The sequence below is a fragment of the Harpegnathos saltator genome, unplaced genomic scaffold, assembly GCF_003227715.2.
Source record: "Harpegnathos saltator strain DR-91 unplaced genomic scaffold, Hsal_v8.6 scaffold240, whole genome shotgun sequence".
Taxonomy (NCBI): Eukaryota; Metazoa; Arthropoda; class Insecta; order Hymenoptera; family Formicidae; genus Harpegnathos; species Harpegnathos saltator.
Window position 1 is genome coordinate 491,983 of NW_020230029.1, and position 12,167 is coordinate 504,149.

The 12,167-nt window shown below is 35.1% G+C and overlaps 5 protein-coding genes across 6 annotated transcripts; 2 read left to right on the forward strand and 3 right to left on the reverse strand.

Moving 5' to 3' along the window:
- The first annotated feature begins 415 nt into the window (after window positions 1–415).
- Window positions 416–3,224, forward strand: Mlc2 (myosin regulatory light chain 2). The gene is made up of 5 exons (XM_011155921.2): window positions 416–561; window positions 2,066–2,278; window positions 2,547–2,730; window positions 2,807–2,879; window positions 2,976–3,224. Exons 1-5 carry the CDS (start codon window positions 559–561, stop codon window positions 3,127–3,129), a joined length of 627 nt encoding a protein of 208 aa, XP_011154223.1. The 5' UTR covers window positions 416–558; the 3' UTR covers window positions 3,130–3,224.
- LOC105192052 (sodium/potassium-transporting ATPase subunit beta-1) lies at window positions 2,065–6,234 on the reverse strand. Of its 2 annotated transcripts, XM_019845504.2 has the most exons (7): window positions 5,946–6,234; window positions 5,621–5,809; window positions 5,343–5,462; window positions 5,075–5,250; window positions 4,649–4,910; window positions 4,448–4,555; window positions 2,065–2,323 (listed from the first exon to the last, which is right to left on the reverse strand). In XM_019845504.2, the coding sequence occupies exons 1-6, from the start codon at window positions 6,079–6,081 to the stop codon at window positions 4,455–4,457; spliced, it is 984 nt and encodes a 327-aa protein (XP_019701063.1). In that variant the 5' UTR covers window positions 6,082–6,234; the 3' UTR covers window positions 2,065–2,323; window positions 4,448–4,454. The 2 variants fall into 2 exon arrangements, with proteins under 2 accessions (XP_019701063.1, XP_025154637.1); XM_025298852.1 differs by lacking the exon at window positions 2,065–2,323 and having other exon boundaries at window positions 4,372–4,555; window positions 5,899–6,127.
- A 191-nt stretch (window positions 6,235–6,425) lies between these two features.
- On the reverse strand, window positions 6,426–7,183 carry Vti1b (Vesicle transport through interaction with t-SNAREs 1b). Its single transcript, XM_011155923.3, has 2 exons — window positions 7,007–7,183; window positions 6,426–6,914 (listed from the first exon to the last, which is right to left on the reverse strand). The coding sequence occupies exon 2, from the start codon at window positions 6,813–6,815 to the stop codon at window positions 6,474–6,476; it is 342 nt and encodes a 113-aa protein (XP_011154225.1). The 5' UTR covers window positions 6,816–6,914; window positions 7,007–7,183; the 3' UTR covers window positions 6,426–6,473.
- Window positions 7,184–7,328: 145 nt separating this feature from the next.
- Window positions 7,329–9,399, forward strand: Alg2 (alpha-1,3/1,6-mannosyltransferase Alg2). Its single transcript, XM_011155925.3, has 3 exons — window positions 7,329–7,394; window positions 7,487–7,748; window positions 8,053–9,399. Exons 2-3 carry the CDS (start codon window positions 7,503–7,505, stop codon window positions 9,028–9,030), a joined length of 1,224 nt encoding a protein of 407 aa, XP_011154227.1. The 5' UTR covers window positions 7,329–7,394; window positions 7,487–7,502; the 3' UTR covers window positions 9,031–9,399.
- Window positions 9,400–9,720: 321 nt separating this feature from the next.
- Spf45 (splicing factor 45) lies at window positions 9,721–12,091 on the reverse strand. Its single transcript, XM_011155926.3, has 4 exons — window positions 11,629–12,091; window positions 11,206–11,517; window positions 10,404–10,838; window positions 9,721–10,200 (listed from the first exon to the last, which is right to left on the reverse strand). The coding sequence occupies exons 1-4, from the start codon at window positions 11,743–11,745 to the stop codon at window positions 9,913–9,915; spliced, it is 1,152 nt and encodes a 383-aa protein (XP_011154228.1). The 5' UTR covers window positions 11,746–12,091; the 3' UTR covers window positions 9,721–9,912.
- Between the last annotated feature and the right edge of the window lie 76 nt (window positions 12,092–12,167).

Here is a 12,167-nt window from a genome sequence, read left to right on the forward strand (position 1 = left end):
AATGAATCAAATAGACCTGTAAATTGTTTTAGCAGGATTAATACAGTGCCAGTGATCATAAGGTCGAAATGAAAGCGCAACCTTATCGCCTCGTTACTTGACACGCTTTATAGTGTTATACGAAGGAAAGGAGAAAAAGATCGTAATCACCACAACGACGATTGTTGTACCAAATGGGACCTGTTCACGAGGACGAGCGTACAATTGATTTACGATCGGTACTTTGATAATCGGTATCACAATAATGAGAGAAGTTGGAGGGAATCATGGTTTCAATCACAACGACGGCGACGGTGGCGGTGGCAGTTCTACACTCTCCCCGGCAAACTGTTTTAGTCGAAACGTCGAAAGGGACGCTATTTTGAGGCGACTCGCACTAAATATGGTCAGACAGACGTTGTGGCGTTGTACCCGGGCAGCGCACCCCTGCTCGGACCGACCGGGTCTCTGGTGGGGGAGATCCACAAAAGTTACTTAGACAAGTTCAGCTCTATGATTCGGACAGTTGGTTCGTCGTGACCATCTCGTACCGTCTCCTCGTAGAAACCACTCGTAGATATGGTAAGTATCGACGTCTTGTTTCCATTGAGAGACACCTTCGCGTTCGGTCACTATACACCAGTCGATCTCGCGGCTAACTGCGGCTACTACAGAGACGAGACTCTATACATGTCGATCATCCGTTCGCCGGGTGCGGGAAACGAGAAAATCATGTGATCGGGTCGGGACAACCACGGAACAGGAACACTGCCAAATCGCACGCGGCGGCACATCGTACGATGGTGGATTACGTGTGTTGGACTACACGCAGTGTATTCGAGGAAATGACAACAAGTGATGATGATGATAATGATGATGATGATGATGATGATGATGATGATGATGATGATGATGATGATGGTGATGATGATGATGATGATGGTGATGATGATGATGATGATGATGATGATGATGATGATGATGATGATGATGATGATGAAGACGATGATGATGAGTTAATAATAAAAGTGCTGTCAAAGCACTGTTGATATTGTGGATTTGTGACGGCAGAGTGCGACAGTGATCTTCTTCGTCAGGTCTCTTCTCAGCCATTCGAAATTTCAATGTACAAGGGGTAAAAGAAGTATCTCTCAGTGGCTTATATAATACTTTTCTTGATATCTAAAAAAAGAAAGAGAGGATTATAACATGTTTCGCGTGCGACAGACAATCTTCCGACCGGTCAAATAAATTACCCGAATCTAATGATACAATAATTACGTAACAAAGGTAATTCGAGAGGCGGTGCAGTAACCGGACAGTCACTCTATATATGTCCTGGCAGCTTTTCCGTGACTCACATAGGACGACTCTATTTTTAGTAAACCAACGAGTTACGACGAGTCGCAAATTTTCTCGTTTGGTAATTGAGCCGGGTTATCGACTCACTTTTCGTCGAGTTTTTGTCAAAATCAATCGGCATGGTAACGATTGTCAATAGAAATAATATATTCTCTATATGCAGAAATTTCGTTTTTTTTTCGACTTTTTCTTTATATTTTAAATCAATTCATTTTATTTTTCACAAAAATGTTTGATATACAAGAAATTCATGTTTTTCACATGATTTTTCATCAAATTTTATAATTATTTGCAAAATATAAAAATAAATTTTTGCTTGTTAAATATAAATGTAATTTCTGAAAAATTCGCTTATATTGATCAAGAGTTCCACGTTTTATGATTGATTTCTCACAGATTAGTATAATTGTATATTAAATATTTAAGCAGTTTAGGAAGAAGAGATCAAAATTTTTCAGTCGATTCTTAATTTAATTTTATAAAATAAAACTATCGGAAGTCAGAAATATTATCGACGCACTTACAACATTTTTTAATAATCAAGAAATTAATTTCCAAACAGTTACAAATCCATCCATTTTTAACAAGTGAGCAATTATATTGTGCGAAACTACAAAAAGCTCACAAAATAAGCTTGGAAATACATTTATAAAGATAAACATTTCAATTGTGAAATAAGTGGAAGAAGTATCACACAGAACTAAATTATATCAATACCACACAGGCGGATAAGGAAAAGAAGAAGAAGACCAAGAAGAAGGAGGAGGCTCCAGCGCCTGAACCTGAGCCCGCGGAAGAGAAACCAGCAACTCCTACGGGCACACCGAAGGAATCTGGTTCCGCTAGGGCAAGCAGCCGCGGCAGTCGCAAAGCTAAACGCAGTGGCTCCAGCGTCTTCTCCATGTTCTCACAAAAACAGGTGGCCGAGTTCAAGGAGGTACGGCACTATATGTATATCGTACACGTCCGTTTCTTGTAGACTCTTTGAAAAATATAAAATTCGTGATCTTATATTTTATTAAGAAAGGAGCGCCATCTCGCACGGTGTATCGCTAAACTAGGAAAAAATACATAAAAATCAACAAGAAAATTAACAATGTTAATCTATATCGAATAAGAGACTCGAATAAAAAAATCAAACTGAGTTGATGATAATCAAGTGAGAAAAGTGCGTTGAAGTGAATATTTTATGGATATGTACGCAGGCATTCCAGCTGATGGACGCGGATAAAGACGGTATCATCGGTAAGAACGATCTTCGCGCAGCCTTCGATTCCGTTGGCAGACTCGCGACCGACAAGGAACTCGAGGAGATGCTGAATGAGGCACCAGCGCCCATCAACTTCACTCAGTTATTAAACCTGTTTGCTGTTCGTATGTCAGGATCAGGTAAATGCTTCAATATCGGCGTTTATATAAAATATACGAACTTCGAAGATCGATTGATGATTAATCGCTTTAATAGGTGCTGATGACGACGACGTTGTAATCAATGCTTTTAAGACATTCGACGATAATGGCAAAATCGATGGTGAAAGGTACGGACAATACTCGAACATTTTTTTATTAAGATGCACGGATGCACCCATATGGCATATAGTGTATATAATGATTTTTATATTTCTGCACATCAGGTTAAGGCATGCTTTGATGACATGGGGTGACAAATTTACGCCCAAGGAAATAGACGACGCTTTCGATCAGATGTTCATCGACGATAAGGGTTTCATCGATACTCCGAGTTTAATTGCCATGTTGACCGGCACGGGCGAAGAGGAGGAAGAATAAGATCAGATGAAATTGTATCTCACCAAGAAGAAAACGTTCCTCGATTATGAAGCCTCGTTTTAACGTCAGACTCGCGTAGCTTGCTTCAATCAAAAGAAGACAGATATATTTATATTTAATTTTTCTTTCCTCCTCTCTACCTATCTATCTATTTTTATCTATCTATCTCTTATTTGAATTAAATAATTCTTTCTTAAGCTTGCTCTCTCTCTTTTTCTTTCTTTCTCTCTCTTACTCTCTCTCTCTCTCTCTCTCTCTCTCTCTCTCTCTCTCTCTCTCTCTCTCTCTCTCTCTCTGACTATCACTTTTTCTCTCTCACTTTCTCTTTCATTCACTCTCTCTTCCTCGTTCTCTCTTTCTCCTCCCTCCCCCTCTCTCTCTCTGTCTCTGATTATCATTTTCAACCACTATTTCTCTATATACTTCTCTATCTCTTTTAAACTTTGTATTTCTGTTTAATTTCTTCTTAGAATATATCTCTGCCTACTTCTTTTCTCCTGTTCCTTTTTCTATATTTCTCTGTATTTAGCTCTATTGTTCTCCTTTTATCTTTTTTCTCTACTCTTTCTATATCTTTTTTATTTATTTCTATATTTTTCTTCTTCCTTCTTTCTCATTCTTTTTCCCTCTGTTTTTCTCATTTTCCTCACTACTATCTAACTTCTGGAGAAAACTGCCAATTTGAAGAAAGAACGAACACGAGAAGTACAATCGATTTTACTTCTATTTAGCACAATTCTCTCAAACGTTGAACCGCATGTCCGTCGATAAACGAAGCTTCATTTGCTATTTTATCGTTCATGTAATAAAAGTATTAATAAAACTGTACGCTCTGATTTCGATCTGCTATTCCGCCGGTGGAATCGAGAGCGTGAGTCAGCACTCTTGATTTACTTGAGATATTTCGTAAAGACGAACCCGAGAGGAACATGTTATGTTTTTCACTGTCTCGGAATCCGGATATGCGTTCATACAATGTAGCGTCGACTAAATTTGCAAAAATTGTTCTCTAATATATTCTAAAATATTAACTCCATTTTTTATAGATATATATATCTCAGATATATTACGTTCTCTGTTCACGATGTTCTGTATCCGGAAAATACATTCGATTGTGTTGTAAATATAACACGGTACAACATAATAAAAGAATCATTGGTGACGAGAATATTACTCGTAGTTTTAGAATATATATTAGAAACTAATTATAAGAACCTCTAAAGAAAAATTATTTTTCGTGGTGCTACTTTAACATTTTATGAAACACATAATCTCGTTGATAAATACCTAAGAAAGATAAATACCGTTGTTGACTCACCGTAGTGTTACGATTCGCCCAGTATTATTTGAAAATCCAACGCGTTCTGCTGGCCTATGTTGATATTAAGTGCCCACAAGGTACATTCCACCGTCACTAATCTGCCAGCTATAACAAATGGAAAAGAATATAATGTATTAAAATAAAATACACTCTCTGTCACTCGAATAACCTCTAACATTATACATCCTGATAACTTACGCGTAATATTTTTGAATTGCAACGCTACCATTGGCGACAAATAATCCGGTTGTCCCACGAACGGAAAATATTTTACAGGAAAGCCAGCACTCGGTATATATTCAATCTCACCGACGTGTTCTTTATCGACGCCGTTCGCTCCATCGCACGACAACCAAACCTGAACTTTGTTCGAAAATCGGATAGTTTCTTCTAAAGCAGGTGGTATGTTTATAGGTAATTGAGAAGATTTATTGTAATGCATCGGTATCCAATCAAATCTCTATAAAGGAATTAGTTGAGAAACTTTATCTTACTCCATTTTATTTTCACGCAAAACAGCTTAGCCGATTCATACATTTATTATCGCGAAAATATAATTGAGTTCAAGTCAAGCGTTGAAATTCTCCTCTGTGTCAACTACGCGAAGGTAAGATCTCGATTTACCTTGTTAAACTTTATGAGAATACACGGCTGCAACGGATTCGTATATCCATAAGGAGGTTTTCCGCAAACGCCGAGGCTCTCGATATCAAAGAAACATGGTTTCACATCAGATATGTTCAGTGCCTCATCACTGCATTCCGCAGTTGTCTTGTAATTATCTCTGCTTTTATTGTACTCTGAAAAAAAAGATACCAACTTTACATACCTCTTTTCTTAACATTATCATATAATAAATATAATTTTTTACTGAAAATATTTGGACTTGTACCTTGCAAAAATTCAGTTAAAGCCTCTATATATCTTGCCGGACGAGCATTCGCATTTGATTCGTCCACCCAAATAATGGGTGATGCAGTGGACAATAAATTATTTGGTTTGAAACTAATTCCTATACAGAATAAGATACAAGGTATCTTATTCTATAATATATATCAAACAGATGTGATGTTATCAAATGTCAATAAAAATGAAGATTGTTTACATTAAAGCATTGGAAGAATCACTCTGCACATATTTAAACATACATATATTGTACATATATCATACCTGGACTGCCAAAATCCAACTGACGAAAAAGAGGAAAGTTGTTACCGAAATAGGATCTTGATGCTAAACCACTGTAGAGGAAAAATGGCTTATCCAATTTCGAGATATAGTCGATACTGACCCACATCTGCAACGCGAAGATGGAGCCCAATACACTGAAGAAGCACAAATAGAAAACTCCTAACAAGCCTGTTTCACACACAAATCATAAATCATTAGATTAATCCATAACAAATCACTTTCGGATCTGAACTATTAAACCACAAGTTTGTTTTTACATCTACAAATTTGGAGATTACAAGAGATATTTGAATGGCCGACCAACCCCATTCTTTTCCAGTTCTGCCAAGTATCATCCTCAAGTTGGGATTCCAAACGAATCGCATGAAATTCCTGAATGGTCCCAAGTCTGGCTCAGGCACTCTGCTCCGATAATATTCCTCGTCGTGTACAATAACCATTTTTAAAATAATATACCTCTGCGCTCAAATAATGATAAGTTAATACAAGAAAAAGAACAAACAAGAAATAAATGAAGTCTATCCTGAATATGCAGCAAAAGAATTTGTATTCCATACTATTCCTATATTCATGTTGGATATTTCAAAATTGTTCAATAACATATAATAGAAATACATATATATATATGAATTGTATATAAAACTAAAAATAAAATCATTCAGTTATTAGCATATAAACAATATTATCCGCAAAAAAATCCATTAAGTAGCTTGTTTATTATACATTATACAATATTTGCAGATAATTTTGTAATTATGTGCATTATCAACTATAATATTTATATATGTTATATGTATGTATACAATCCTAATCCTTAATTTGATTCTGCTTATTAATGAAAAAACTTTAAATATACAATAATGCTAAGTATAGCCACTTCTAATAATATAATAAGGATCAGCACAATTTTATTCGTCAAAACCCTTAATCGCATGATATTCAGAATTTTCCGCGTTCTGTTCAGTTCCTCATCTGTCTGCGACAACCTCCGCTTAGCTCGCAGCAAACGTTCTCTCTGTTCACCCAGTTCAGAGATCACCTCGGTCCCTATTTGTTCACTTTCCGCTGCGATCGCTTGCGATCTTGCGACCGACTGTGCTGAACGTTCCAACGCCGCATTGCCGTCTAACAGGACGCGCCGATGCTCCGCGTCCCAATCAACTCCAAAATTCATTGTCACTTTATTCAATTGACATCCAACGACAGTGAATACAAGATATCAAGAACGTGCTTAATCAATTGCCGTTCCTAATTAAAAATTCCACATTATCGCCTAAAACAAGAAACATTAATAAACATAACCAATGCGCACGGCGAATATAATAAATATGTATATCTTAATATCAACAGGCAGTAAGAACCTACCTATTTTTTTAAAATAGCAGCTTTTAGCTCTCTAACGGGTCGTCCTCGTTTCTAGAAATGTCACTCGTTAAGAGTAAAAATTAAACTATTTATAATCAAATATGAGACAGATAAGAAAAGATGACACTTGACAGTTTGATCAGTCAAACCGTAAATCATAGATTAAATACATCTGTACATAGAAGTACGACTCCATTATACATAAGTTAGGGTTCCAATATTTTCTTTCTTGAAATTCCTAGATACTTTCCAATCAGCCGTTTGCCTCACTGTTATTAGTTTACTGAAAATCGGTAGTATAGTCTGATGACTTTACAGACAATATAGTGTTTGACACACAGCTATAGTTTCATGATGCACTCGTTGCTGTAGCAGAGGGGTTTAGCCGGTAATGACCGATAAGATACAATAAACAGTTATTCGCATCACGGTAATTTCGTACGGATAAATGCGTAACTTATCGTAAACTGCTGAGCACAGAATCGTGAAAGCATCGATGATGACGCGTATTACTTTCCTTCATCCTGATCTCGGAATTGGCGGTGCGGAGAGACTGGTTGTCGATGCAGCCCTTGCTTTGCGCAAAAACGGTCACGACGTAAATTTCGTGACAACTCATCACGACCCGGAACACTGTTTCACTGAGACCAGGGATGGCACATTTTCTGTCACTGTTGTGGGCAACTGGTTACCCAGGCATATTCTGGGCAGGTTCTACGCACTTTGCACCTATTTACGCATGGTACGTAGGATATATTTGGACGGAATATTAAACAATTTTTGCCATACCTAAGATTAAGAAAAAGATAAATATGAAGTATTATAAAAGTTATATATTTCCTATTAATAACAAATAATGAAAAGAAAAATTTGTTTTGTAGAAATTACCAATTAAAATAAATTTTAATAAAAGAATATATTAAACATGTATACTTTCATAGAAATTTACAAATGTATTTTGTACATTTGTAAAAAATAATTTCCATTTGATAACCATTAATTGGTAACATATTTAATAATATGTTTTTATATATTCATTTTTACAGATATATGCAGCCACTTACATAATATTTTCTAACCAACGACCAGAAGTTGTCTTTTGTGACCTGGTATCTGTATGCATTCCTGTTCTTCGACTGCGAATTCCATATGTGGTATTTTATTGTCACCATCCAGATCAGCTGCTCTCACAGCCTGGAGGCTACAGTAAACAGCTGTATCGTATGCCTCTAAATTATTTGGAAGAAATTACTACAGGCATGGCTCATAAAATATTTGTAAATAGTATTTATACAGGCAATGTGTTTAGAAACACATTCAAGCGATTACACACTGAACTGGAAGTCTTATATCCCTCTATTAATACTGATTTTTTTGACAAAACAAGAATAGTGTCTATAGAAAGGGTACTGGATAGAAAATTATCAGATGATAGTATTATACTGTTATCTATCAACAGATATGAGCGCAAAAAGAATTTATCTCTTGCTTTAGAAGCTCTAGCAGAGTTAGAGAATCTTCTGACAAAAGAAATATACAAACGAGTGTACTTGATTATAGCTGGTGGGTATGACAAGAGAGTTGAGGAGAATGTGGAATATCATTTGGAATTAATAGGACTCGCTGACGAGTTACATGTGACAGACAAAGTAATGTTCTTACGTTCGCCTTCTGACATAGATAAAGTCTCTATACTTCATCATTGCAAAATTGTAATATATACACCACCAAATGAGCATTTCGGCATTGTGCCGCTGGAAGCAATGTATATAGGCAAACCAGTAATCGCTCATAATTCTGGCGGTCCGATGGAATCAATAGTGTCTGGAGAGACCGGTTTTTTAGTCGACTTATCCGGTCAGGCATTTGCCTCGAAAATAGCCTTCCTGATCACAAACCCAGATCGCACAGAAAATTTCGGAAAATCTGGTAGAGACAGGTTTCTAAAGATTTTCAGTTTCGCCGCATTCAGCGCTAAATTGAATAAGGCAATAGAGGACTTAATTAACAAGAAAGTAAAGTAACAATGAAAGTGCTATCCGAATAAATATTCACGGTATTCTTGACTTTTGCACAATATCAAATATATCTTGAATGATTATCGAAAATGGTACTAGGAAAAGGGGATAAGAGAATGATTGTTTTTATGGAATATTTTTAGCAACCTGTATCGATTAAGTATCCGACTGAAATTTGCATTTCTTACTAAATGTTTATAAGTTATCTCTCCAATTTAATCTTCCATCTATCTTCACATATCTCTTTTTAATTTTACCTTTTTTCTCACAATGAGATTCAAAACTTTCTTTGGTCATTTAAATAGCTCTAACGAACAGTTGAAGGAAACAGAATGATTATATTATATATGGTAAAAATACTGACAATAAATGAAAATACAAAAAATATAAATATGAGTAAACTTCGTAAATAAAATATACGCTTAAAACGTTGAGATTTAATAGAGTCCAATGAAAGAATCAAAGATTATTCATTTCTATGTATGAAATATTTAAAACTTGTTAGTTTTATATAAGTTATAAATTATAATTATTATTGTGTTATTAGATAATGTAATATAAGTCGTTCTTTAATTAAATGTTGCATGTATAATCGATTGTTAAAAATAAATTATAATTGTAAATGACACTGAAAAAAAAATAAAAATTATACGGATTATAAATGAAAAATTAATTTTTATAGTTATTTTTATAGTCATTGAGCGCCATATAATGTAAATAACATTGCATAAATGTAAAAATATACAATCAATGGAGAACAAGGCTTTTGAATATTTAAACAATGTGTAAAGTGTTCCATTCGCTGTTTACACTTTGTTTAAAAAATATATTATCTATGAAGGAAGATGTTAAACTAATGTATGAAAAAGTCTTTCACATAGCTCATTTCTAGTCCATTAATTGTAGATTATCAAGTTTTTCACTGGAATAAAATCCCGCTTTAACTTGTCTGCCACCGAAAAAGCGTCCATTTAAATCTACTACGGCTTTAATAGCGCTCTCTATTCTTTTAAACTCCACAAAAATTCGAACAGCTTCTTCTGCAGCTGCTTCCATTACTTCGTGAATAATGACACGTGCAACATCACCGTATTTCGTGTTGCATTCATCTTTCACTTCTGGTTCAAGATCGTCATCCACCTCTCCAGGACCGACCATATTTCGTAGAAGTACGACCTGAAATGGAAAAAGTCCGAAAGGATCAGTAACAATATACAAAAAAAAAAATAGAATTGCATACGTGGGGCTATTTTAATGAAACTCATTGGATAGAATTGACTCTATCTAACTTCGTTTCTCGTTGAATTTCATTCTAAAATGAAATCGTACAAATGATCGTGTTATTTATAAATTGCATCTCGGCGAATTAATATACTGACCTTACTAGGACACTTCATTATCTCAGTAATGCTAGGCTCTTCTGCAGGTTGCTGTTGCACAAGTGGTTGTTGTGTTTGTGGCGGTGAAGCTGTAAGAGGTGGTGGTGGTGGCATGAGCTGCTCCCTTTCTCCAACTATTCTACCACCACGTTTACTCGTCTTCTCTACTTGTAACGCTACCGACATGCCTTGCTCTTTTTTTCCGAGACCCTGTCCCTCCTTGAAGCCATACTTGGCCATTATCTTTGCAGCCACAGATGATGTGGCATAGCCCAGACTAGATTGCTGCGATCGTGGCGAGGGGGGTGGTAATTCTGAAGATTCTTGCAGAGAAGGTGGTGGAGCAATAGCAGCACCTCCAATCATACCTCGTGAGGAAGGTGTTCTTTCCTCATCCCTTTCAGGAGGTATCATGGTGCTGTTACTTCCAGAAGCCTAATATTCACAAAATTTTATTATCTTATTAATAATTAATGTTATTATCAATAAACTTATATTTGTATCATAACTACATGTGATTTATGTCAATAATGTTATATATGTATATATGTGATTCACTTTTTATTTGGGTTTTCCAACAGAGATATTTAAATATCTTGAGAAAATATTTTAATATTCAAGCTTGATCTTTTGGAAATACACTTGTGTAAATATAATAGTTGTTTTTTGTTTCATCTCACAGGATTAGTTATATAACTTACAAGATTGTTACAAATAATATTTTGTTTAGAATAGTCTATTAAAAAAATATATATTAATTAAAACTATTTGAAACTAATTGTATTATATCATCACATATTACCTGATTATCCTCAAAACGTGTATTATCTCTCCTACGTTTACGCATTTCCGTCTCCTGATCATGTTCCCTGTCTCTCATATCACGTAGTTCTTTCACAACTTTCTCATATTCATTGGGCCATATAGGATCATATTCATTCACGACATTCCAGTCAAATTCACTACCAACTCCTATCCCACTTACACTACTAGTTGATAGTGGATTATTATGGGTAACATCATCTTCTCTGTCTAAGTCACGATTAGTTTTTGATTTTAAATCTATTACAGGTGCTAGTACCGCAGAAGCCTTTCTATACTGTTCACGTTTTGGCTATATATATAAAACCACAAAAAAATTGTTATTTCCTAAGACTAAATCTTAAATTTATATTTAAAAGAAGTAATTGTAATATGTGATTTTATCTGTAAATGATGAATTTACCTGTGTTGTGGCAGCTTTTTTTAGTTGTAACTGAGATTGTAATAATTTAATACCAGAAGACCATCCTGCAACTTTTTCAGAGGTTCGATGCTTATCAAAATCATCATACAAGGACATGTTGTACAAGTATTTTAATGTTCATCCAAAGAGCATTTCAAATATAATTAGACTTCTCTATTTTGTACAAGCAAATCATTTGTACGTTTCTGTGTTTATGCACTACAATGCATAATAAATAATAGGAAATGCTATTCAACTTGAATGAATTAATATTCAATTCCTCTTTTTCCTTTTTATAAAAATGTCCCGATCTTCTTGACGTTATACTATCGAAGTGTGTCTTGATTAAATTTTCATTTTCCAGTCGAATAATTTAACATCAAACAACTATCATGTAACTTTGAGAAGAATTCTTCACGCTTCACCTTTTCATTTATCTCTGATGAGAGACGCCATGTTAATTTCTAGTTTCACTTCATAAGATATCATTTCAGAGGGCCTCACAAACAATGATCATATTTTTAATGACTCTATATTGG

What these genes read in the sequence shown, in the direction of transcription:
- Alg2 (XM_011155925.3), top strand. Translation starts at nt 7,503, where the DNA reads ATGATGACGCGTATTACTTTCCTTCATCCTGATCTCGGAATTGGCGGT. An exon ending in TTTGCACCTATTTACGCATG is followed by an intron (nt 7,749 to 8,052) that starts GTACGTAGGATA and finishes TCATTTTTACAG; the next exon opens with ATATATGCAGCCACTTACAT.
- Vti1b (XM_011155923.3), bottom strand. Translation starts at nt 6,815, where the DNA reads ATGAATTTTGGAGTTGATTGGGACGCGGAGCATCGGCGCGTCCTGTTA.
- LOC105192052 (XM_019845504.2), bottom strand. Translation starts at nt 6,081, where the DNA reads ATGGTTATTGTACACGACGAGGAATATTATCGGAGCAGAGTGCCTGAG. An exon ending in GTTGGATTTTGGCAGTCCAG is followed by an intron (nt 5,463 to 5,620) that starts GTATGATATATG and finishes TATTCTGTATAG; the next exon opens with GAATTAGTTTCAAACCAAAT. An exon ending in TTTAACTGAATTTTTGCAAG is followed by an intron (nt 5,251 to 5,342) that starts GTACAAGTCCAA and finishes CTTTTTTTTCAG; the next exon opens with AGTACAATAAAAGCAGAGAT.
- Spf45 (XM_011155926.3), bottom strand. Translation starts at nt 11,745, where the DNA reads ATGTCCTTGTATGATGATTTTGATAAGCATCGAACCTCTGAAAAAGTT. An exon ending in AAAAAGCTGCCACAACACAG is followed by an intron (nt 11,518 to 11,628) that starts GTAAATTCATCA and finishes TTATATATATAG; the next exon opens with CCAAAACGTGAACAGTATAG. An exon ending in CACGTTTTGAGGATAATCAG is followed by an intron (nt 10,839 to 11,205) that starts GTAATATGTGAT and finishes TGTGAATATTAG; the next exon opens with GCTTCTGGAAGTAACAGCAC.
- Mlc2 (XM_011155921.2), top strand. An exon ending in AGGTGGCCGAGTTCAAGGAG is followed by an intron (nt 2,279 to 2,546) that starts GTACGGCACTAT and finishes ATATGTACGCAG; the next exon opens with GCATTCCAGCTGATGGACGC. An exon ending in TGTTCGTATGTCAGGATCAG is followed by an intron (nt 2,731 to 2,806) that starts GTAAATGCTTCA and finishes TCGCTTTAATAG; the next exon opens with GTGCTGATGACGACGACGTT.